The sequence below is a fragment of the Ctenocephalides felis genome, unplaced genomic scaffold, assembly GCF_003426905.1.
Source record: "Ctenocephalides felis isolate EL2017-DRISC unplaced genomic scaffold, ASM342690v1 CF-g0.4_SCAFFOLD_01492, whole genome shotgun sequence".
Classification (NCBI taxonomy): domain Eukaryota; kingdom Metazoa; phylum Arthropoda; class Insecta; order Siphonaptera; family Pulicidae; genus Ctenocephalides; species Ctenocephalides felis.
The window spans coordinates 36,294,516-36,319,623 of NW_020537646.1; the positions used below are offsets into that span (position 1 = coordinate 36,294,516).

At 28.2% G+C, this 25,108-nt stretch overlaps 4 protein-coding genes and 1 pseudogene across 4 annotated transcripts; 3 read left to right on the plus strand and 2 right to left on the minus strand.

Moving 5' to 3' along the window:
• The first annotated feature begins 354 nt into the window (after window positions 1-354).
• On the plus strand, window positions 355-15,699 carry LOC113371203 (focal adhesion kinase 1-like). The gene is made up of 21 exons (XM_026611846.1): window positions 355-545; window positions 3,345-3,532; window positions 3,630-3,788; window positions 4,262-4,363; window positions 4,425-4,594; window positions 4,669-4,778; window positions 4,848-5,029; window positions 5,197-5,278; window positions 5,351-5,488; window positions 6,232-6,429; window positions 6,499-6,631; window positions 6,703-6,835; window positions 6,984-7,119; window positions 7,201-7,405; window positions 7,620-7,759; window positions 9,088-9,239; window positions 12,474-12,581; window positions 13,028-13,408; window positions 13,670-13,902; window positions 14,844-14,954; window positions 15,030-15,699. Exons 1-21 carry the CDS (start codon window positions 494-496, stop codon window positions 15,697-15,699), a joined length of 3,783 nt encoding a protein of 1,260 aa, XP_026467631.1. The 5' UTR covers window positions 355-493.
• A 701-nt stretch (window positions 15,700-16,400) lies between these two features.
• LOC113369859 (elongin-C) lies at window positions 16,401-17,505 on the minus strand. The gene is made up of 3 exons (XM_026610458.1): window positions 17,315-17,505; window positions 16,874-17,089; window positions 16,401-16,542 (listed from the first exon to the last, which is right to left on the minus strand). Exons 2-3 carry the CDS (start codon window positions 17,080-17,082, stop codon window positions 16,401-16,403), a joined length of 351 nt encoding a protein of 116 aa, XP_026466243.1. The 5' UTR covers window positions 17,083-17,089; window positions 17,315-17,505.
• Window positions 17,506-18,284: 779 nt separating this feature from the next.
• Window positions 18,285-19,142, plus strand: LOC113369858 (signal peptidase complex subunit 3-like). Its single transcript, XM_026610457.1, has 4 exons — window positions 18,285-18,513; window positions 18,586-18,748; window positions 18,817-18,920; window positions 18,995-19,142. The coding sequence occupies exons 1-4, from the start codon at window positions 18,371-18,373 to the stop codon at window positions 19,122-19,124; spliced, it is 540 nt and encodes a 179-aa protein (XP_026466242.1). The 5' UTR covers window positions 18,285-18,370; the 3' UTR covers window positions 19,125-19,142.
• A 1,292-nt stretch (window positions 19,143-20,434) lies between these two features.
• Window positions 20,435-22,050, minus strand: LOC113371204 (FGFR1 oncogene partner 2 homolog). The gene is made up of 5 exons (XM_026611847.1): window positions 21,897-22,050; window positions 21,685-21,819; window positions 21,151-21,402; window positions 20,625-20,750; window positions 20,435-20,563 (listed from the first exon to the last, which is right to left on the minus strand). The coding sequence occupies exons 2-5, from the start codon at window positions 21,817-21,819 to the stop codon at window positions 20,435-20,437; spliced, it is 642 nt and encodes a 213-aa protein (XP_026467632.1). The 5' UTR covers window positions 21,897-22,050.
• A 154-nt stretch (window positions 22,051-22,204) lies between these two features.
• On the plus strand, window positions 22,205-24,461 carry LOC113371205 (annotated as a pseudogene).
• The last annotated feature ends 647 nt before the right edge of the window (window positions 24,462-25,108 follow it).

Here is a 25,108-nt window from a genome sequence, read left to right on the forward strand (position 1 = left end):
TATTGATTAAGTCGATTATTCACCCCGATATGTGATTAAGTTCATGTAACTTGCCTCAAGGAAAATACCAATATCAACTAGTTTATTTTATATTTACATGTTGTTATTTTATTTGTCTCCAGTAACAAGAGTTAATGATACAAAACTTTGTAAAATGTATTGATAATATTGAAAACATAAACTGCCCCTATTCAGCATGAATATATTATTTAAATTAATTATAAACTTATTCATTTGCTGGATCAATTATGAGTTTATTTGGTTAATACTGATCAACTTATAGTTATGTTAGATTTTTCTAATTATGATAAATTAATGTAGTTCGATTATTTTTAATTTCAGTTATGTCAATGATGGCAAGGGGTCCGCCTGTTTCGGAAGGGCAGGTCTGATCTCACCCGCAAAAGATCGCGCCCACGACAAACGAACTATCAGCAAAACGATAGTTCATGCGGAAGCCATTTCTGCAGAAAAATCGCGCTGTAATAAAACCATGGCATCCGATTCAGCCAAATCGACGCCCCACGGCTCGCCCGCTCGCAACGGTAAGTGCTGATTCTTGTGCTACGATATTATTAATTACATACACAAACACACACACACGCATATATAAATAAATAAATATATATATATATATATATATATATATATATATATGTGCGTGTGTGTGTGTGTATATCCCTCACGCACAACTCCTATTTCCCACATCTTATAAAATCCGTCACAAACAATAGGCTCACTTTTTGTGGCCAAAATCAAGGACAAACGATGATCACAAAACATTTAAAACTAAACAACCATAAGTTAAATTTGTATGATGCAAAGGTTTTTCATCATGAGTCGAAAGTCTCACAAAGACGCTTTGCGAAATCGGCTTTTATTTTTTGGACAAACATAGTATTAATAAACGAACTGATACAGCTTCCTCTGCGAAAATTACCAATATGTTTTAAATAATGTTTCCCAATTTGTATCGAATACCTAACACCTATGCTCAACACTAGGGTTTATACAAAAACCGACATTTCAGAAAACCGGTTTCGAATTTTAGTTTTACCAGGTTTTCGAATTTTATATAGAAAATCTTTTATCCGCAAATTTAGTGCGATTTAATTTTATGGATAGTAGACAAAATTATTTCAAGTTTAACTAGTAGAGCAAAAAATTAATAGTTTATCTGAATTAAATACTTTTGAAAATAATTATTCGTTATTCATGCATCATTTTCACATATTAGAATGAAAATATTTTTATCTCAGTCAAAGAACAGTATTCGAATAAATAAAAATAATACATTTTTAAATCAAAAACATTCATTAAATTAGGCATTAAACATTAAACAAAAACATTCATTTACATGTTGATACATACTTGTAACTATCAATTTTAGTTGTGAAAACAATTAAGCTAAACCCCGAGTATTTTCTATTCCTAGCAATTTTAATTAATTAATTTTAAAAATTTTAATTGTGTTTTTGTTTAATAAAACATGATTTCAAAAAATTGAGAATGTCTATCAATTCGTTACTTAGACGTGTCCTTTGTTTACTCATAATATTTCTCAAAATAGAAAATACTCTCTTACTTGCGACCGAACTTAATTGTTTTTAAAGCCTGATATACTAATTCTAAATTTTTTATTCTTTTATTTGTGGCTTCTAGGGATAAAAACTCATTTTTTTAAAGATTGAGTAGAGGGAGCTACTTCTTCAAGAAGAAGTCACACTGATTTAAATTCTTATACACTGGTATAAAAATCTAAATTAATATATAACATTAGACAAAAGATAACACAAAACCTTTCTTGGAACCATAGCAGACTGATAAGATTCCAAATGCTATTGAACCAATATGATTCCAAGAATCAAAACGCTTGCATCTCTCTTTTATATTTGGCTATATTTGTCATTTTCCACTTATACAGTAAAAACCGACTTTTTCTACTAAAAAACCGGTTTTCGAATTTCATAATTTTCGTCAAAAAACCGGTTTTTAAAACCGGTTTTTGAAAACCAACAAACCCTACTCAACACTATCACACACTTGCATATATCGCTGAACGGTTTTTTATTACAAACACATGTTTTTCAAAAATTTCTGTTTTGCATTTTACAATTTTTGCAGAAATCAATCTTGCCTTGGATGAGCGTTTACTTCAGATAATATTTTATTATTTATTATTTTTTTATAAAAAACGTAATCACTGACATTTAGTGCTTGTTTCCAATTATTAATTATTCACAAGTTGTGTTGTTAATATGTATAAATGATAATCTAAGAATTTCAAGTATGTAATGCTTTCTGTAATTTTTTAATTTAAGATTTAGATATAATTAGTCTGTCTTTTTAGTTAAATCTTGTTCTTTTTTTTCTTGCTCTGTTTATATTTAGTTTTTAACGTTACTTTTTCTGTTTTTCCAAAATTGTAAAACCACAGATGATGACGTAGAATTTTACGCCGAAACGTATGGAAAAATAAAGATGTTTTAAAAATCTTTACTTTATTCATTTTTTACTTGATGTTACGCCCTCCAAGACATTAATCATACATGTCAACATCAAATTTGAACACCTTTAACATATATGTATGTATATATATACGAATACCTCAATATACTTGTATAATTCGTTCCATAACCACGCTCGTATGTCGAAACTCTCGTATCTTGAAGCAATTCTTCCCATATAAATTACATTTGTAATTTGTATTACATCCAATTTGTATTTGTAATATTTTGTAAATGTACAAAAAGCAAAAAACGTGAGCTTAACATATATATCTGTACTATCACTTTTATGCATAGTCAAAATTTCAAATGTTAAAATAATCCTCTATACATTCGCGTGGTTAAATCGTTATTACACAATTAATATTAATTTATAATTGAAATAATTAACTATAAAATAATTTCATATCATAAAACAGCAAATATTTCAAATATTTTTAAGATAGGACAAATTTTTTCATATTTTTCTTTTGCCATTAACATTCTTCTAGAAAACTATTAATCGCCCAATGCTCATATTTCGAATTTTGTTCGCATATCGAAGCAACGAATCGCTCTTTTGGCGGCTCGCATCTGGAAACACTCGTATGTCAGGTAAACTCGTAAGTCGGGGTACCACTGTATATCAAACATATAATATAAGTTCGACCCATGGATTGATTTTTTCAATAATTATTAACGACAGTAACCGCTCAATTTACTTTACATTGTTTTCATGAAAAAACTCACCTAAGAAAAATGTTTAAATATTACTTAAGTATTATTTAATTATACAACAGTCATCAATGTCTCATATTTTTTATATAATTTCCTAACAATGTTATCTTTCGAATTTAGGGGCGAGAAGTGATAAAAGAACTACGATTAAAGTACACTGTCCAAACGACAAATTTAATATGGTGTGCTTTGATGAAATGACCGATGCTCGTGATATCATATCCAGGATAGTGACTGGTATGCGTCCAGGAACCAGAGCGTTTGCTGGATGTTACGCGCTCAGGCTTCGAAATTTAGCAGACGGAGAGGTAAATTTCAAATATTTTTCAAAATGCATAAATAAAGAAGCTCTAATGTATAACATTAATTAATGTAATATAATGTAATAATATAATTGTTTTTCAGGTCGTATGGCTGTCTCATGATGATTCCATGACTAAAGTATTAGAGCGTTGTTCCGGTCCAGGTTCATGGAGATGTGAATTAAGAATTCGATATCTACCCGCTAGTCTAAAAACCATGCTTGAACGAGATACTGCGACATTTCACTACTATTACGATCAGGTAATTGTATCATTCATTTATTAATAGTGTGAACGAATAAGTTATGTGCTATGCAGTCTTTGGGGTACGTCCATTAATCACCTGAGTGATTTTTAAGAAAATTTTTTCCTTCTCCCCTTGGTGATACCTGGTGATGTTTTAATTACCCCCCATCCCTTATCAAACATTACGTATTTTTAGTATCTAGAAAAAATCGTATATTTTTTTCTAATTTGATCTTTTTTCTAATTGAGGTAAAAAATAAACACACGTGATATCTTGTAGACCCTCTCCTCCCTCGCGTGATATTTTGCGATTTTTTGTGACCCCCCCTCCCTTTCCCTTCAGGGCTCACGTAATTAATGGACACCCCCATGCTAAAGTTAAGTCAAATATGTTCTTTTTTCAATGTGTTTTGAAAGTTTAAGTTAATAATAACCGAAAGTTATAAATTTTAGTTAATAATAAGTAAATTTATAATTGTGTATTTGCAGGTTAGAAATGATTACTTGCAAAACACTCACCCAAATTTGGATCAGGAAGTTGCCGTACAGTTATGTTGTTTGGAAATTCGACATGTTTATAATAATCCACAGGTAAAACAACATAATAAATTTTGTTTTTTTTTTCTTTTTAATCCCAAATTATCTTACTTAGATTACGTTGGATAAAAAATCGAGTTTAGATTATTTGGAAAGAGAGGTTGGTTTGCACAAGTTTTTTCCAAAAGGTGTATTAGAAAGTTTCAAACCAAAAACCCTACGCAAAATGATTCAGTCGCATTACAAAAAAGTAGCTTCCTTGACTGAAACAGAAGCAATGCTCAAGTAAGTTGCGTAGTGAAATTTTTATTTTTCTGTACTAATAATTATATGATCAACAACATTTTTTTTTATTTTAGGTACTTTGATATTTTAAGAGGAAATTTTGAATTTGATCAAGAACATTTTATTGTAGCATTAGGATCTGGTTGGACTATACCAGTAGAATTAGTGATAGGTCCTAATATTGGTGAGTTATATTATTATTAAATCATCAATATATTTAATTTATTGAGTTTTTTATTATTTTTTATTTAAGAAATTTCATATATAACACATCGTGGAGCATTACCAAATAAAATAGCCGATTTTGCCCTGGTGAAAAGTATTCGAACCATAGGTCCGGATTGCACTAAATCTGATAGCAAAGGAAAAGCTGCTATTAGACTGACAGTGAAAGGCACTGAAGAACCTTTAACAATATCTTGTCACACACTTGAGGTAAATATAAAAAAATATCTTATTGTATTATTGATGCTATATTTTATCAATATTTTCGAAATAATTAATGTCATGGCTTGCATCTTTTCTGATAATTTATTTCATTCGTTTTTATTTTGTAATTATAGTTTAATATTTCTCAATATTTTCTTTTCTTTTTTTACCAGACGGCAGAGAGTATTGCGGATTTAATAGATGGTTATTGTCAACTTGTTAATGGAAATCAAATATCACTTTGGACAAAATCCGGTAAATGTTTTTTTAAATATAATTGCGATTATTATTATTAGTCTAAATGTTTATTATTACTTTACATTTCAGAGGAAGTACAGCAAATTGCGGAACAGCAACAGTCTGACACAGCAGCAGCTCATTCTGGTACAAATAATATCAAACCCATGTTAGCAGAAGATTATGCTGATGTGCCAGATGAAGAAGGGGATTATTCTACACCATCAAGTATTTTTTTCGTTTTATTAATTTTTTTTAAGCATAAATATAATTATATAAAAAACTAGGATTACTTACCTGAAAATTTAATACTGAAATTTATTATCCGTTTCTCAGTGCGTTTTTCTTTGGAATGTCTTTACCTCTAAACAAAATCAAGGCGGCCTCGGATCATAGTTTAGTTTTATTAACTTTTGAGTTGTAGACTTGACCGATACTAAGCCTATATGTTTTGAAAGGTTTTTGAATGAGTGATATTGGTTCAGGACTTGCTACGAAACAATTATGAAAATATTTTTATTTATTATATTAAGGCTTGACCGATTATAACTAAAACTGAATCAATGTTAATTATTATTGATTTTCGTCAAAATTTGAGACAAAATTGGTAAAAGAGGTTTGCAAATGATTCATGAAAAAAAATCAAAATTAACTAATCCATTATCAGGTGAATGTATAAACGTGTATATACTTTTTTCAAAGTATATAATTTGATATATTTATCTATTTCACAAACGAGTATCGTTAATATTATATAAATGATAATAAACATTAACAAGAAATTTAGTCTGCTAATTACTTTTATTAGTCTTGTTTCTATAATTATATTTCTTGTTTCTATAATCATATTTAACTTATAGTACATGGACTGTTCCCTATTACGATCAGACTATAGATTGACGATTATTAACATTACTATTGTTATTATATAAGTAATATTTAGGTAAATCATTTGAACAATTTATTTTTAGCACAAGATTATAAACTAGAAAGATCACAAATAACATTATTAGAAATAATTGGCGAGGGTCAATTCGGCGATGTTCATAAAGGTGTGTGTACACCAAAAATGATTGCAGGATTGCCTTTATGCCCTCAAGAAGTAGCTGTGAAGACTTGCAAAACTGATAACGATCCAGAGAAAGCTGAAAAGTTCCTAGAAGAAGCGTGTATGTTTTTTAATAATCGAAAGACCCGATTCGAATAGTTATTTTATAATTCAACTGATTTTTTGTTAGATATAATGCAGAAGTTCGAGCATCCGCATATCATAAAATTAATCGGAGTGTGTGACGAACCTCCAATTTGGATCGTTATGGAGTTAGCTAAATTTGGTGAACTAAGGGCATATTTGCAACAGAATAAGCATAAGTAAGTAACTAATCATTTCATCTATATATATTTTAAATAATAATATTAATACTTTTATAATTATTTTACAGAATGGAATTAGGCACTCTTCTTTTATACACATATCAGTTATCAACAGCATTAAGTTATTTGGAAAGTAAAAAATTCGTTCACAGAGATATTGCTGCACGAAATGTTCTAGTTAGCGCTCATACTTGTGTTAAGGTAAATGGTCAAATATAATACTTATTATTTGTATCTAGAATTATAGATATTAAAAACTGATTAAAATAATTTGTATAAATATTATGTCATGTCCTTTTACAATAAATAGTTTGATTGGTATAAGTTTTAAATACTATTTTATTTATAGTTAGCAGATTTTGGATTATCACGTGAAGTTCTAAGTTATTATGAAGCTTCAAGAGGAAAATTGCCTATCAAGTGGATGGCGCCAGAATCAATAAATTTTAGGAGATTTACTACTGCCAGTGATGTTTGGATGTTTGGTAATTTTTGCTTATTCTATATATTATAGTTATTTTTTTATAATGGGTATTGTATTGATGTTTTAAACATTTGTTTTGTAGGTGTATGTATGTGGGAGATTTTAATGCTTGGAGTGAAACCATTTCAAGGAGTTCGCAATAATGATGTTATAGGAAAGCTAGATAATGGAGAACGTTTAGCACTGCCACAATTGTGCCCCCCTAGACTTTATAGCCTTATGAGTCAATGCTGGAGCTATGAGCCTTCTAAACGACCTACATTTAAACATATTAAAGAAGTCTTGAAGTTAGTAATTTAAGCTTTCTTTTTAATTAAAATAAATAGAATTATTTCAAAATAAGTCATAATTAAAAATTTCGTATTTCTAGTAAAACTTTTATTTCAAATATTCCGTTTGCATCATAACTGAAATATAAAATCTTTGTAACTATTTTGGACAAATATCTATGATATTTCATTAAATTGATGTATTACTCATATATTACTATAAATTCTGTAGTGAGATTTTGATGGAAGAAAAACATAGCGCGAACGAAACAATGCGTCGCGAAAATCGTCGTGTGGCTGCTATGTCTTGGAGTGGTGCATCTGGAGAACAAGATGTGGCTCCACCGAAACCAGCCAGACCCAATCTCATAAGTATAAAAATTCGTTTCTATTTCACTTATTTCTTACTCTATTTTTTTTGCATCAAGCATTAAAATTAAATAGCAAATAGCCTATTTGCTATTTGAAATAGGTAAAATTGTTACAGGGTTTGCTTTCGATGAACTAAGAACATAATAAAATAAGCATAATAATTAAACATTATAACTATATATCTTTGCATAATAATATTAATCTTTGAATAAATATATTGATTGGTTATAATTATTGATTATGATTATTCCACAGAATGGGATTATTTAGATTAAATACTTTTAGTAATACTGTGATTTCAATATTTATCATTATTTAAATTTCAAATTACATTTAGAAATAAGATTCATATTCATTTAACACTAGGTTTATGGCCATTTTATATATATCTCGTTAAATTGACGTAATGCGTATTTTTTTAAAATCTATTAGTTTTGAACAATATAATATAAGGCTTAACTAAAAAATAAAACGTAAAAATTAACGAAAATATGAAATCTATAATCTAACCATATTTTTCGAATTATTTTTAACTTCTCGTAGGGTAAGTAAGTAAAAAACTCGAAAATGAAAATGTTTATATATCTTTACGTTTCAAAGGTTTTTGAACATTTTGGCATATCTTAGAAAAAAATGCTGTATGTGTGTATGTGTGTGCGGATACAAATTTTCGTCGACGATTTCGGGAACACCGATCAACCGATTTGAATAATTCAAAAAACATTCGATTCGTATTGATACGGAGACTTGCTGATTAGTTTTTGGCGAAGGCAGGTCTAGCCGTTCCGAAGATACGGGGCAAAAAGTGCGAAAAACGGTAACTCAGTTTTTAAGAGAACGGAGCGTTCGATTTTAATAATTCAAGAAACATTTTACTCGTATTGACAAGATGAACAACTGATTAAATTTTCGGGAAGGCAGGTCCAGCGGTTATGGACTCTCAATAAAAAATATGTTAAAAAATGTCATTTGGCGGTCAAAAATGTTTATTGGACATATGTACATCAAATTATCAGATATTTTATAGAGATTTTAATAATGTGTACACATTTCGTGTAAATTTTTTGGGGTTCCGTAACAAGATTTTTAATTACGGTACGGAAAGTTCCTGCAATTTTCCTTAAGACGCGATGCCATGCACCTCACTAGTTTGGATGTCTTTTATGCATTTTTTGAATGCGATTTTATTACAATACATGTGAATATTGTAGTTTTTATTCTTATCACACATTTTGGCAATTTTTTCGGCAAAAAAAAGTTACTTTATCTGTCAAATCTAGTGGTGTTTTGTGTGAAATAAATTAATATTCAATTTGTTTGACTTTCAGATTCGGATTCGAGCTCCTCTTTGTCCCTGACTTCGAATGGCGGCGCACCGCAAACCTACATCGTAGCGCAGAGTCCGGCCGTCTTGGCTCAATTGATGCGCGAGAATGAATCTCGCTCAGTTAACCCGTCCGCGTACACCACACCTGCATCGGTATTTAATACATTAGCCGTGGATTTCATTGAACCTACCGAAACCACTCCGGGTTCCGTTCCAACATCTGCGTCCACACAGACTATCAATAACGATGAACCGTCCGTTAAAATTTTACCTATTCCCGCCCACAGCTTGTTAGACTTAGATCCACCAGCCAAGATTCCTTTAGAAGAACCTGCTCAAATTGAGTTGCCTCCCCTTCCCATAACTGAAAGTGTTGTGTCGAAAATGATCTCAAATTTTAATTCCGGTAATTATGTCTCTAAAAATGAGCTGAAACTTATGAAACAAAATGTTTCTAATGAGGAGTTGCCAATTAAAGATTTATCTATTAAATATCCAGAATCCCACATGAATAAAGTCAGATCTCTTGAGCGCAATACTCATCTTCAAGGTTTTTCCACAAATACTCCTGTTTCTAATGAACGATATCCTATGAGAATCAATTCACTAGAACGCAGCACAAAACTGCACAACAGTGTTGATGAATACTCACACAATCTTTTACATTATCCGAGTATATCAAGTGAGAAAGTAAAACGTCAATTTTCCTTAAACAGTCCTAGTTTTAGCAGGGTATTTTCTAATGATTCCTTGTCCAAACCACTCCTGGAACACATCTCTCCTAGAATCAGCCCTAAAATAAGAGAAATGCAAAGTATATATTCAGGTTCACCAAAAGTTATGTCACAGCCAAAAATGGGAATAGGAATGGCTAAAATGTACGGAAATTCGACAGTTTATTCGCAACAAATAAAAGAGCATCATCATACTGGTCATGTGCAAGAAGACATATATGATTTTGGAGGTGCCAACGTTAAATCTTGCGCTAACATTAATAATAAAATGACAAATAATAGTCTCAGTACAAATACAATGAATGCACCATTCCATACCACGCAGTATAATAGCGCTGAACAGGTTTGATACAATGATTATAGTGCAACAGCAATATCGTTATGATCTTTTTGTTTCTTTCTTGATTATATATGTTATTTTATTTATTTTGCTTCATCATCATCTTTGGCATGTATTTTGATGTTATTTTTTTGAACCTGATTTATTTTGCATTCTCTTATTTTTGCAACAGGATTTTTTTACCATTTATTTTATCTTCATAGTTCTATGGTATAATAGTATTTATTTTTACAGAATTTACTATTATAATTTATTATATATGTATGTATGTATTTACACCTGTTTATATATTTATCTACACTTTTATATATATATATACACACGCACATATATATATATATATATATATATATATATATATATATATATATATAGTGGCGTCGGAAGCAAATTTTTGATGGGTGGGCTCGTTCTTTTTTTTTAGGCAGCCAGCGTGGCCTCATTTTTTTCACATAATCATATCTTGAAATTCATCTCAAACCCACCCAGCTCACACGGTTCTGATGCCACTGTATATATATATATATATATATATATATATATATATATATATATTTTGTAGAGTTTCGAACAAGAATCCAAAAATAATACAAAATAAAAAACAAGAAAAGTTTTTAAAAAAAAACAATTTCTTTATTTAATTATTTGTTTATTGTCGACGTTTCGGAACTAGGTACGTTCCATCTTCAGGACATCTGTCAAGAAACATGATCTTGATGAGATTTTAGCAAACAATATGTTTAGGAAAAGAAAATAGATTTTTTTTAAATAATGAATTAATTGCAAAAAAAATATAATAATGTACAGAAATATGATAATATGTTCAAAATGAAAATGATAAAAATGATAAAAATAAATGAGTGGATTATCAGAACAGGATATTAAACATAATAGAAAATTTTTTGAAAGTTATGGAATTTTTTTAAGAAAAGGTTAATGACAAAGTTGAATTAATTACCTGTATGTTTGAATATTTGTTAGCACTTTTTCACTAAACAAGCTTTTTTAACAAAAATGAATTTGTGAGTTAATTTTCCGCCGAATAATTAGATTTTGTAAATCAAAATTACTAAAAGATTTGTCTTTTTTAAAATTATTATTTGAAAACACAAATAATATTGTTCTCTGGATGTTGTTCGATTGGCTTTCGAAAATTAACTAATTGAAACTGGTGTGTCCTTTGTAACACGTGTAAACACTTGAACGAGAGATGTGAGATTGTATGTGTGTGTTTTTATATGTTAGGGTGTGAATACTTAAATTGTTGATCTTAAAAGGAAGTCGATATTAATTGTTTGTCAAAAAGTGTAAAAAATTTAAATATGAATCATGTAATAGGTTGTGATCTGATCTAATGTTGTTGTTAATGTTCAAATAATAATTTTAAAAAAGACAAATCTTTTAGTAATTTTGATTTACAAAATCTAATTATTCGGCGGAAAATTAACTCACAAATTCATTTTTGTTAAAAAAGCTTGTTTAGTGAAAAAGTGCTAACAAATATTCAAACATACAGGTAATTAATTCAACTTTGTCATTAACCTTTTCTTAAAAAATTTCCATAACTTTCAAAAAATTTTCTATTATGTTTAATATCCTGTTCTGATAATCCACTCATTTATTTTTATCATTTTTATCATTTTCATTTTGAACATATTATCATATTTCTGTACATTATTATATTTTTTTTGCAATTAATTCATTATTTAAAAAAAATCTATTTTCTTTTCCTAAACATATTGTTTGCTAAAATCTCATCAAGATCATGTTTCTTGACAGATGTCCTGAAGATGGAACGTACCTAGTTCCGAAACGTCGACAATAAACAAATAATTAAATAAAGAAATTGTTTTTTTTTTAAAACTTTTCTTGTTTTTTATTTTGTATTATTTTTGGATTCTTGTTCGAAACTCTACAAAATATACACAAATCCAAGACTCTACCATTCAATATATATATATATATATATATATATATATATATATTCACAAAAGGTTTTTAGTTCAGAAATTTAAAATTATAAGTTCGATATATATTTACATAGAAGCGTTCAATATCAAACAAAATAGTTCTTCATCTTATTGCGTAGCTATTTCGTATAATTGCATACGTTGTCAGCGTGAAGTTAATATATTGTTTTTGTTTGTTACGTAACATTATTTTATGAATATATAGAATGATTCATTAGTAGTGATTTTAAAAAAAAATAAAATTTAGTTTATGCCAATTGTTGTGTGTATATATGCATGTATTTCGGAATATATCTTAATAAATAATACTGCTCATAATAATATAAGATATTTTCCTTTGTAGAGTACTGATGTTGGAACTGATAAAGTTGTTATAGAAGAAAAACTGCGACAACAGCAACGTGAAAGTGAAGAAGATCAAAAATGGCTTGTGGAGGAGGAGACAAATTTGGTAATTTTTTTTGGTAACAAAATGAAACCATTCAAAGATCGATTTTTTAAGGAAATTTAATATTTGTTTCAGTTTCAATTATTATATTTTTTCAAATTACAAAATTAATATATCAAATTTATCGAAAACGAAACGTTGTTTGTAATTGAACAGTTGAACAATATTTTTGTCATATTTTCAAAAATGCAGAATAATTTGCACACACATTATCTCAAAATAATCTAAATGAGTTCAACAATTAAAAAAAAGAGGTATATTTGGGTTTGAATTTTATCGGTTTAGAGAATGGATTGAATGGAATCAATTTTTTTGTGGAACAATAATAATTTTTGTAGTAAAATATCTTTAAAACTTTGTATGAATTATCTATGTTTTTTATGATCTATGTGAATTATAAATTCTGCACATAAGATTCTTTACTAAACATTATTTCTTTTTATATTCAGAAAAAGCGTCTAAGTATTATAACTACTGGATCTGATCCAGTAGACTATTCGTCTTTTGATGCGTCTATGGCGAATTATGCAAACCAGGCAATTATACCATCTCAATTCATTCAGCAACCTTCAGGGATTAATTCAATGTATAATAATCAACAATATCAGCAAATGAATTTCCAACATAGCCCTTATCAAAATTGCTTAAGTCAGAGTACTTCTCAGCAACCTAGTTCATTGCCTGCCAATATTAATCATGGATTTTCTAGTCCTCCAAATGGTGATTCAAGACCTCATACCCCCATGGGAAGTTCGGTTTTGTTTAGGAACAAAAGTATTTCTCAAGAGAGATGTGATAATTTAGGCTCTGAAGAAACACAAGTTTCGAAAGTGAGTATTTTTAATTCATATATATATATATATATATATATATATATATATATATATATTTAAATTTATGCCTTAATTTTAATTAGTAACACAACTCATTTTGATATTTCTAATTATATATAAAATTACAATAAGTAAGTAAGTTACGCAAATTGTTTCTAAAAAGAGTGATCCAAATAAATAAAGGTATATAATTTATTTTGAAATAAGATAATTGAATTACAGTTGCATGCCTAAGATAAGTTAATTTCTTTATTTCAGATTCACTCTCAAAATTCAGAGAGTGGCTCAAAGGTAGAATTAGATAGAACAAATGATTCAGTTTACACATGTACCACAAATGTGGTTCGGGCGATTATGGCTCTGAGCACTGGTGTGCAAAGTGCAAAAGTAGATCAATACCTGGATCTAGTTCGTACAGTAGGTTTAGAATTGCGAGGACTACTATGTGCTGTTGATTCTCTAGTCAATCTATTCCCTGTTCATGCTCACAGGTAATTTAACAACATAAACTAATTATGCTTTGATCTGATTTGAATGTTTTTTTTTTAAAACAAATTATTATGGCATATGAATAACAAGTTATACTACAAACATTATTCAATAAAATAATAGTTTTCTAGAACCGTTGTTCTTTAAGCTGAAGCTTCAAAATTATTTTAAACCTAATAAAATACTTATTCCCGCAGCTTTAGCAGTACGATTTATCAATTTAATTTTTTTTTACATATTGTAATTTTAATAATTGACGTTGTAAGTGCGTACACAAGCATCTAGTCAACTCCTATTTCACATAAGAACATTTATGTTTATCATAGAGATTATAATATAAAATATCTCATAAAAATGTTACAAGGTTTAGTCGTATGTATATATATATATATATATATATATATATATATATATATATACATATATATGATTGTTTGTCGACGTTGATACATATTTGAAGTATTTTGCAATTGTTGAATTAAAAGAAGCTTAATAAGACCAATTCTTTATTAATTAAATATTTCGACATTTAATGTGTGTCATCATTCAGTAATATAAGAAACATTACATAATAATAACATTTGATAATAAATATAAAAAATATAAAATATAAAAAGTGGAGTAAATTTTATACACCCAAACCAGAAAAAACACAAAAACATAAAATTAATAACAACATAATTAATAGTAAATGCCTTTTTATATATATTGTTATATATTTTATATTTTTTATATTTATTATCAAATGTTGTTATTATGTAATGTTTTTTATATTACTAAATGTTGACACATTAAGTGTAGAAACGTTTAATTAATATATATTTATATATAAATTTATATATAACTGAATAAGATAACAAATGCAATTTTTGTTAACCTATCAGAGTCGATTAAAATTAACTCTTATTTAAATTAAAGAATTGTATTTTTTTCTTTAAATTAGGGAAGTGGAATTGGCGCATAAAGTGCTTTCTAAAGATATGAGTGAACTAGTAGCGGCTTTGAGACTTGCCCAGCAGTACAGTGAAACTACATTAGATGCAGAATACCGAAAGTAAGTTTGACAAACCAAAAATATTTTATAAGCTCTTTCTATAAATTTGCACATGTATTCTTTTATCAACTACAGGAGCATGCTTTCTGCAGCTCATGCATTAGCAATAGATGCTAAAAATTTGCTAGATGTGGTTGATGCAATTCGAGTAAGATTTCCACAAATTCAAGCTCGAATTTTAGCTCAGGCAATGAAATCAAACTCAGAACAAATCAAAATGGAAAATGTTGCAAACTTTTCACAATCAAACTTTCAAGTGAAATCTCCAGAAAATCAACATCTTGCAAAAACTTTACATACAACTGAGGGCAACTATGACAATGCTCAAATAATGAAAATGGATGATGATAAAATTAAATCTAGTAGCATTCCAGTAGCCACTATAACAACAATACAAAATAGAGATAATTCTACATTAATGAATACTAGTCAGAGAGGAGAGAGTAGTTATATTACCCAAATTGACAATCAATCTGAAAACAATGACTTGTGTAAATCAGATTCTAAAGACGGAGGTAGTGAATTAAAAATTGTAGAGACAGCCGAAAGCACAAAGAATTCTCACATCAATTCCATATCAAATACAACTGGTACTTCAAATAAACAAGAAACAGTTATGCAAGGAATTATTTTGCCGAAACCTGCTTCTTGCGCTTTTATCCAGCAACACCAGCCTGTCTATTCTCAAACGCAAAAAATAAATTTAAAGCTACCTCACTTTATGGGTAAATTACAAGAAAAGTGAGTGTATTGTATTACAATTACACTTGATGAAATAAAACTTGTTTGTGTAGGATACATAATGTGTGATGTTTTCCAATATTTATATAAAAAATAAAGTATTGATATTTATTGTAAATTTAATTTTAAAGTTCTGTAAGTTATTTAAATATACTTCAAATGGTATAACATTTCATTATCTTGCTAATGTTTTTTTTCTATCATGTATTTTCCAATAGTATTAAAGGATATGCATTACTTAAAAATGTGAAGAAGTTATTGAAATCGGTGAAAGCGAATTTATCAAATCAAGATAATTCCATTAAATCTTGTTTCTTGAACCTGTTTTTTGAACTTGTAATCTAACTTAATAGCTTGGTTGAATATATTTCATTTAATTGTGATAATTCTTAGAGTTTAGGATATTGAATATATATATATATATATATACTGAGATTAAAGTGAACTCTTTATGTATCAGTAAGTATTAAAGGAAGTATAGCCCATATATGATTTTTTTGATAACTTCAATATGGTTTTGATTTTTAATAAATACATTATATGAATGTTGATTATGATACCATGCAGAAATAAGATATCAAACTGATCAGTAGATATTATTAACTAAGTTTATTAAAAGAACAAGTTACTCATATATACATAGCAAATATCTTATCAAATAGGCAGACCTGAAAAAAATATATCATGCAAATATATTTAATTAATTTAACAATCTAAAAAGTTTGCTGCCATCAAAAGTTCTAGAGCTATTTCTGGAGCAATGGGAAATTCTGGAATTTCTGTTGAACTGTTTGTGTATCTCACTTTATATGTAAAATACATACACACTTTCTGTAAAACATGGGATCTGAAAAATAAAGCAAGGTGAGTGGCAATGTTTCAGATTTGAACATAAATAAAAATTATGTCATTGGTCATAAACATCTTGAGTTATTGCTAACAATTCTTAAATCAATTAATTATTGACTAAATTAACCACTATACCATTATATTCAGTGTTCTCAAATTTCCCATTCATATAAGCTACACAAAAATATTGATAATGTTATTAAATAAAATACGATATTAAACATAAGTTACTTGAATTAGAGATTTGAAGTAAATAACAAATACTGGCATGTAATAAGGTTTATTTTATTAATGCGTATGAAGCTAAAATTAGAAATTCAACTACATACGGTATCTCACGGAAATTGACTTCATTTGCTTCATTTTCAGCAAATTGTCCAGGGCCTGATAACATAGCTTTGATCGTTCCTGATGTTAAAGCGTGTTCACGCTTAACAATGAATTCATGCCCATCAGAACTTATTAATTTTACATACATAGCATCAGGACCCTCACACCCTCCATAAACTCGTTCTCCAGATCTTTCATTGTCACTCATTTTTGATCTACAATGAAAAGTAAATTGATTAAATCAAGAACATAATGCAATGTCCAATTAACTTGTGAAGGAAACTGTCAAGTGACACAAATAATTCAACAATGTTATGAGATATGAGAAAATATGTTGCATATTCGAAGCCATAAAAATAAGTAATATTATTTCCAAACATTTTATTTTTAACTATCATAATTTTATTTCAAATGTCAGAACACAGTTATATTTTAATCACCTTTTTTAATTCAAGAAACAACTACACAACATTAACAATTCCCAATACAAAGTGCAATGTCAAAATCTAATGCAAAAATATTGAAGTAGATATAATACAGATAAACAATTTTCAAGTGTTTCTGTTTAGCGCAATGCAAAGTTCACATACTTTGCCTCTTAGCCTTATTTGATTCATCGGATTCGTCGCTGAAAATAAATTCGAAAGCAAGGGGAAAGACTGACACATCATGCAATACTAATTTATCATTAAGCTCGATATCCCGATATGTACATACTCTTCTTTTAGCTATGTGTACATGTATTCCATGTACCCAATATAGTCCTAGACCATGGCCGGTAATCTCCGAAATGCTCCGAACAAATGTCTGTTTCGCGATTTTTGTTAGAGCCCCTGTCGCCGGTCGCGCTTATTTGCGTTTTGATCGAATATGACAGAGACGTAAATCAAACATGGCGTCATTGTAAACACTACTCTTCTTTTATCTATTATTGTAAACATACATTATGGCATCCATAGATAAGAAATGGTTTGATTGATTGAATTTTGAAGGACCAATTGTAAAATACTTTAATTATAACTGTATATATTTATTTTTTATTAATTACAAGTTATAAGTGTATTTACAATAATTAAATAATAAAATAATAAAAAAAATATGTTTTAATATCGTAATGATTGATTTTTTTATATGATTATGGATTGATGATTTTTTGTTTATATCAATATAATCGCACACTTTGATATGGCAAACAAATGTTTATATTACATTGTGTAATGCATTACCATATCCTTAATAACATGAATGGCATTTTCTATAAATTTATTCAAATTTCTCTGTGCGCCATCTAATTACAAATGTATGCACCATATTTTAAAATGACACATTGACGGAGTGGACACTCTACAGTAAATTTTATTTAGATGATTTATGCTTTGGCTGTGACAGTTAATACTAATTTGTATAACCTCACCGAACTGTTACTTTGACGTGTCCTTTTCCAAAAGCGACACAGTTTAAAAAAATTGTTTTAGACGTAGTGAATTCAATAAAATATGCACACTGTGCTTACAAGAGCAAATGCTATTTTAGCATATACATTAAGTGTATTAGCGTTTCTTACGTTTTGTTGCTTTGCTTCTACAGTTTTTATTGATTACCGTACACCCGCACATATGAATACTGTAAAAGTTGTCGTGTAAGGATAATTGTAATGCAATTTACAATTACGCTGAAATGTAATTACTAATAGTACAATAATATATTTTAGAAAAAACGTGCCCGACTATAGTGCATCTAGAGAGAAAAATGACTTGGGTTTCCTTACATTTGATTTAAAAACAGATTTGACTGACTTATTTAACTGGAATGTTAAACAATTGTTTCTATACTTAACAGCTGAATATATTACACCAAATAATGAACTGAATCAGGTAAATTAAATGGTGATTTTCCATATTTAATAAACAGTTTTGAGTTTTATATAACAATTTTTGTTCAGGTTGTACTATGGGATAAAATTATTGAGCGTGGACAGAATGCTGTTCTTGATATGAAAAACATGAATACTAAATATTATTTTTGGGATGATGGAAATGGACTTAAGTGAGTCATATTTAATTTATATTTAAAAATAATTAATATTATACTTCATCAATAAAAATGTACTTTTGTTTAAGGGGTCACCAAAATGTTACTCTTACTTTATCATGGAACTTAATTCCCAATGCTGGCTTGTTGCCTAGTATTTTTGCACAAGGACAACATTCATTTAAATTTCCTGAACAGTATACTACCTCAGCTGTATGATGTGATATATTTATGATTTCTGCAAAATTTCAGTAAATGTTGTTTACTTTTTAATAAAATAAAATAATTATGAAAAAATATGTTTTGTGATTATAATAATACACATTTTTTATAATTGTAGAGAATAATAGTTCACTGCTAATATTCTATAAGAAATATAAAATCTAAATTACAGCCTTTATCAAAATCTTAGATGCTCCGCATTTTGACGTACTGATTTGTCATATTTTGTAAAGACTACAATACCAAATTGGAAAATAATGTTAACTCCACACATGTATTAGTATTTTTATTATACTCAATAATATTGAAGCTTTGGATAAGGGCTGAATTACAAATACTAAAGTTTAGAGTTTGTAGCACAGCCTCGACTTGAATCAGAAATTAACTGGTATGTTTTGATCAACTTGATCTTTAAATCAAAATTTCTTAACATTTATTCTATCCTTTATTGCTATATATATATATATATATATATATATATATATATATTATTGATTGATTGTTTCTTTTCCGAACAGTAAATCCAATAATAAAAAACAATTTGTTTTTTGAAGATGTTTAATACGACGTTTCGGAAAGTTTACCTTTTTTAGTTACTTCTTATTACTCTTTACCCCGGTACATAATCCATTCCTTTATAAAATTTTTTCTAATTAATCTGTATTGACCATCATTAATTAATGTTAATCAATATTTTTAAAAAAACATTGTATTTGACAGAATAAACCTGATGACGGAACGTACCTAGTTCCGAAACGTCGTATTAAACATCTTCAAAAAACAAATTGTTTTTTATTATTGGATTTACTGTTCGGAAAAGAAACAATCAATATATTAAAAAAATCTAGGACTTATCTATTGAATATATATATATATATATATATATATATATATATATATAGATATATATATATATACATAAATTTTACATTTTTGAAATATTGATTTTTCTTTAATACAAAATGAAGAGCAGGAACAGGTTTGTTGTGTAATTATTTTATTACTATGTAAAATTCTAATGATTGAAATATTTAATAGTTGTTTCAAAAAAAATAAAAATTTTTTAGTACAACATACTATAGTCGAAATTATTAATAAATATGTTATACATTGGACCGCTCCTGTATATACATATCAAACCTTAAGAGTAAATAAAAAAAACTGTTATTTTTATTATTTTTAAATACAATATTATTTCAATAAAACATAAATGCTAAATGTAACAAACTTTAGTAATAATTAATCATACAATTACATCAATTATAAGTTATTTATAAATTATCTATTGTTTTAAATACTTTACAACATTAGTCAGTGGAGTTATTCACGGAATCAGTTTGTATGTTTTTATCTTCTGTTTCATTGCATGTAATAGATAATATATTTTCGCCATCAGATCCATAGCTTTTTGCAATCTTCAACAACTCTCTAAGTCCCTATAATAATAAAGGTTTGAGTAATTAAATATTTTTGAATATGTTGAAATTATTTACATACCTTATTTTCTGTTGTTAAACGACAAAGTTGCTCTTGATCTTGATTCGAAGCTTCCTCATCAATATTAGCAGCCTTTTGCATAATATACACCATCTCTTGAATCTTATTAGCCTGCTGTTTTATAAGCTGCATAAATAATACTATATTAGATTTATAATTTAATTGGTTTATAAAATATACAAGTGATTTTCACAGATCTTTGTAACATTGAATTAATTTGTCTTATGCCATTTTTTGCAATTTCTTTTAATAAATAATCTATCATGAACTTTCATTTCCAACTACAAGAAAAATGATAAATAAAATTAAAGACAATAATTATCACCATGTTACTAAAAGATACTATGATGTAAAATAAAAACAACGAAAATTTAAGACAGGATATAGAAGCATGGTTGAAAAGTTTGCCTCAATATAATATTAAAGCAAAAGTGCAGAGATGTTCAAATGTAAAACTAAAACAACTATTAAATATTTCAATTATTAGAATTTTCCATAGTAATAAAATGATAATTACACAACAAACCTGTTCCTGCTCTTCATTTTGTACTAAAGAAAAATCAATTTTAGTTTTTCTCATTTGATAAGTAGTGTGTTGTCTATATTTAGTCATGATATGTTCCAAAGCATGTTGATGGTCTTCTAATGCAGCACGTAGTTCTCGATTCTCTTGTTGGATTTCTCTTATATATCGATTCTCTTGCTGTATACCAGCAATTAGAGCAGTGTGTGGTCTTTGAGGTGCTACTTCATTTAGTAATTCCAATTCATCTGGGTACTATATATATATATATATATATATATATATATATATATATATATATATATCTGTTGTAATATTAGCTAAGAGCTTAAGTAAAAATGCATAAATCCCAAAATTTTATATATATATATATATATATATATATATATATATATATTATGATTGTAAGGGCACGTCATTTGATTTAGGCCTTATTCTAGCATAAAATATACTTATTTTGTTAAATATCAAATCAGTAAAAATAATATTTATATGAATTTATATATAGTTTTCAAACAAAAAATAACCATTACTAACTTGTTTTATTATGTCAATTTGTTTGCTCAAAGATTGTGTTATTTTTATCAAAGAATCTCCAGCAGCTTCTCTAGTTTTCAATCTACCTGCAAGCCTTTTGGCATCAAGAATAATATTTTGAATTGTAATTGACATCTGGAATATATAAATTAAATAGGATTAAAAAAAATTGTGTCGTGATTGTGATTGGCCTGTGTTCATGGTTCAATTACATTGGTAGCATAGGGAAGATAAAAATATCCTTATTATTATTTGAATCACATTTTGTTAAGTTTCATATGGCATATGTAATATCTTTTAAAACATTCATTGATATAGCGACAATACAACCAAATTTTACGAAAAAATATTTATCTGCCAATCGTAAGTGATTGACAATTGAGAACTATTGGGTATACTCTTCTTTTATCTATGGTTTAGCTTTACTTCTTATCTATGTTTTAAGTGTTGTTATTTTCTTCAAGCGGGTAACACTATTTTGGTTTCGCGGTTTTCGATTCTGAGGTGACAAGAAGATACCGGGATTGTCTTTTTTTTATCCACTTTTGTTTCGTAGAACATAAGTAAAAAAAAATAGTTTAGTGTTCTGGAGTAATTCTGTTATTTTTTTAAATACTGTGAATCACAAATATACTTAAATAATTTGTATATTGTATTTTCCACAAATCTTTATGTGCTACTATCTAGGCATGTTATCCGCAAGTCCAACATCAAGATTTTAAATACTGAAGAGATTTTTATAGAATTCGTTTTACGGTATTTGCGAATATGTCGAAGCCAGAAGAACAAATGGATCCTTGTGACACAGCTGAAAATTCAGTTTCGGTATATATTGAAAGACGCGTAAACAATAAATTATGCAAATAACTAAATCTTGCATTCTTTTTAGAATGAATCTTCTTCAGATACAATTTCATCAAGAGGAAAAGAAACCGATTTTGAAAATAAGATTGAGAATGATAGAGGTAAAAGATTTGACTATCTGCTACAACAAACTGAGATTTTTTCTCATTTTATGACAAATACTGGACCCAAAAATCCTTCAAGTCCGCTCAAAATAAAAGCTGGAAGACCTCGAAAAACACCACTTGAGAAGAAAGATGATAAAAATATTGAGTATGACAATACATTTAAAAGTATATTTTTAAGTACTATTATCAGGTTGTTAGTTAATTTTGTTGCTTGCTAGCTTTATAATGTATGTTAGCATAAACATTGTTTTACATTAGTTTGTTTCCAGAACAAACTTGAACATAATGGATATACATATAACATATATATATATATATATATATATATATATATATATATATATATATATATGAAAATAACAACATATTTTTAATCAATTCAGCCATCGCCACCGTAAAACTGAGCAAGAAGAAGATGAAGAACTTTTGGCAGAATCAAATGCTAAACTGAAGCAAGTAACTCGCTTTGAAAGCTCTCCATATTACATAAAAAATGGTGAACTTAGAGACTATCAAATTCGTGGCTTAAATTGGATGATATCTTTGTATGAAAATGGTATTAATGGTATACTTGCTGATGAAATGGGTCTGGGAAAAACTCTTCAAACAATATCGTTACTTGGATATATGAAACACTATAGAAATAATTCAGGTCCTCATATTGTAATTGTGCCTAAATCCACAATTGCTAATTGGGCAAATGAATTTAAAAAATGGTGTCCGTCAATCAGGGCTGTGGTCCTTATTGGTGATCAGGAAACAAGAAACACATTTATTCGAGAAGTAATGATGCCTGGCGAATGGGATGTGTGCATAACTTCTTATGAAATGGTTATAAAAGAAAAATCAGTTTTTAAAAAATTCACATGGCGTTATATGGTCATTGATGAGGCTCATAGAATTAAAAATGAAAAATCAAAGTTGTCTGAGATTCTTAGAGAATTTAAAACAACTAATAGACTACTATTAACTGGAACACCATTGCAAAATAATCTTCATGAATTGTGGGCATTATTAAATTTTCTCTTGCCTGATGTATTTAACAGTTCAGATGATTTTGATTCCTGGTTTGATACAAATCAGTTTTTGGGTGATAATCAATTAATTGAGAGATTACATGCTGTACTTAAACCATTCTTACTTCGACGTTTGAAAAGCGAGGTAGAAAAGCGATTAAAGCCCAAAAAAGAACTTAAAGTCTATATTGGCCTTTCTAAAATGCAAAGAGAGTTGTATACCAAGGTGTTAATGAAGGATATAGATATAGGTGATTTCTTTTTCACTTCTGAATTTCCTATAAAAATAGTTTATATAAATATTATTAATATATTTTATATACATCTGGTAACAGTACATTTTAATTTTTTCTATTTTTAAATTGCACATTATACTGTAAGTATAATATAATGTACTATGATAATTATGACTAGATGATACGATAACTCAGTCTTTTATATAATTTACAAAGTCTATTACATGTTTTTTATACTAATTTTATAGGATTTATAAACCATTTATATTATTCTAGTTAATGGTGCTGGAAAAATTGAAAAAATGCGCTTACAAAATATTTTGATGCAATTGCGAAAATGTACAAATCATCCTTATTTGTTTGATGGAGCTGAACCAGGGCCCCCTTATACAACAGATGAACACTTGGTTTATAATTGTGGTAAAATGAGTTTGCTTGACAAACTCTTACCTCGGCTTCAAGAACAAGATTCAAGAGTATTAATATTCAGTCAAATGACAAGAATGTTAGACATATTAGAAGATTACTGTCATTGGCGACAGTATAAGGTATGAGCAAACAGTAATTATGGCTTTAAATTAGGCTTGCAACGAATAGTAAATTAAATAAACAGTAGCGCACTATTGAAGACCAAATATTTAACACATTTCCCTGACCAAACACTGAATATTTGGTAACTTGGCTTTGAGAGCCTAAACTCGTTTGTTTCAAAGTTATCACTATCCACTGTTGTTATATTACTAACACATTGCATGTTTATTCAATTTTTATGCCTAGGCTTGCAATGATTATTTGGTTACTTTATGGCCGAATACCGAATACCTAAATAATATATTTTGTTATACATGTATACTATATATATATACTGCAGTACATATCTATATAATTGATAAAATAAAAAAATAAACTACTAATAAATTTCGGGCACTGTGTTGTGAAATGGTAATGGAAAAACTCTCACACTATTCTTCCTTAAATTGAATTGGAGTTTAATTCAGTTCATGGACCTGCCTTAGGGCAGTACCAGCCCCATTATATATATATATATATATTATATATATATACATATATATATACTAGATGACCCGACAGACGTTGTCCTGTACCCACCTCAACGTTTTTTTAATATCCTATATACTAATACTTATACCGTTCAGTTAAAAATAATCACACACAGGCCAACAAAAAAAGTTTTTTTTTT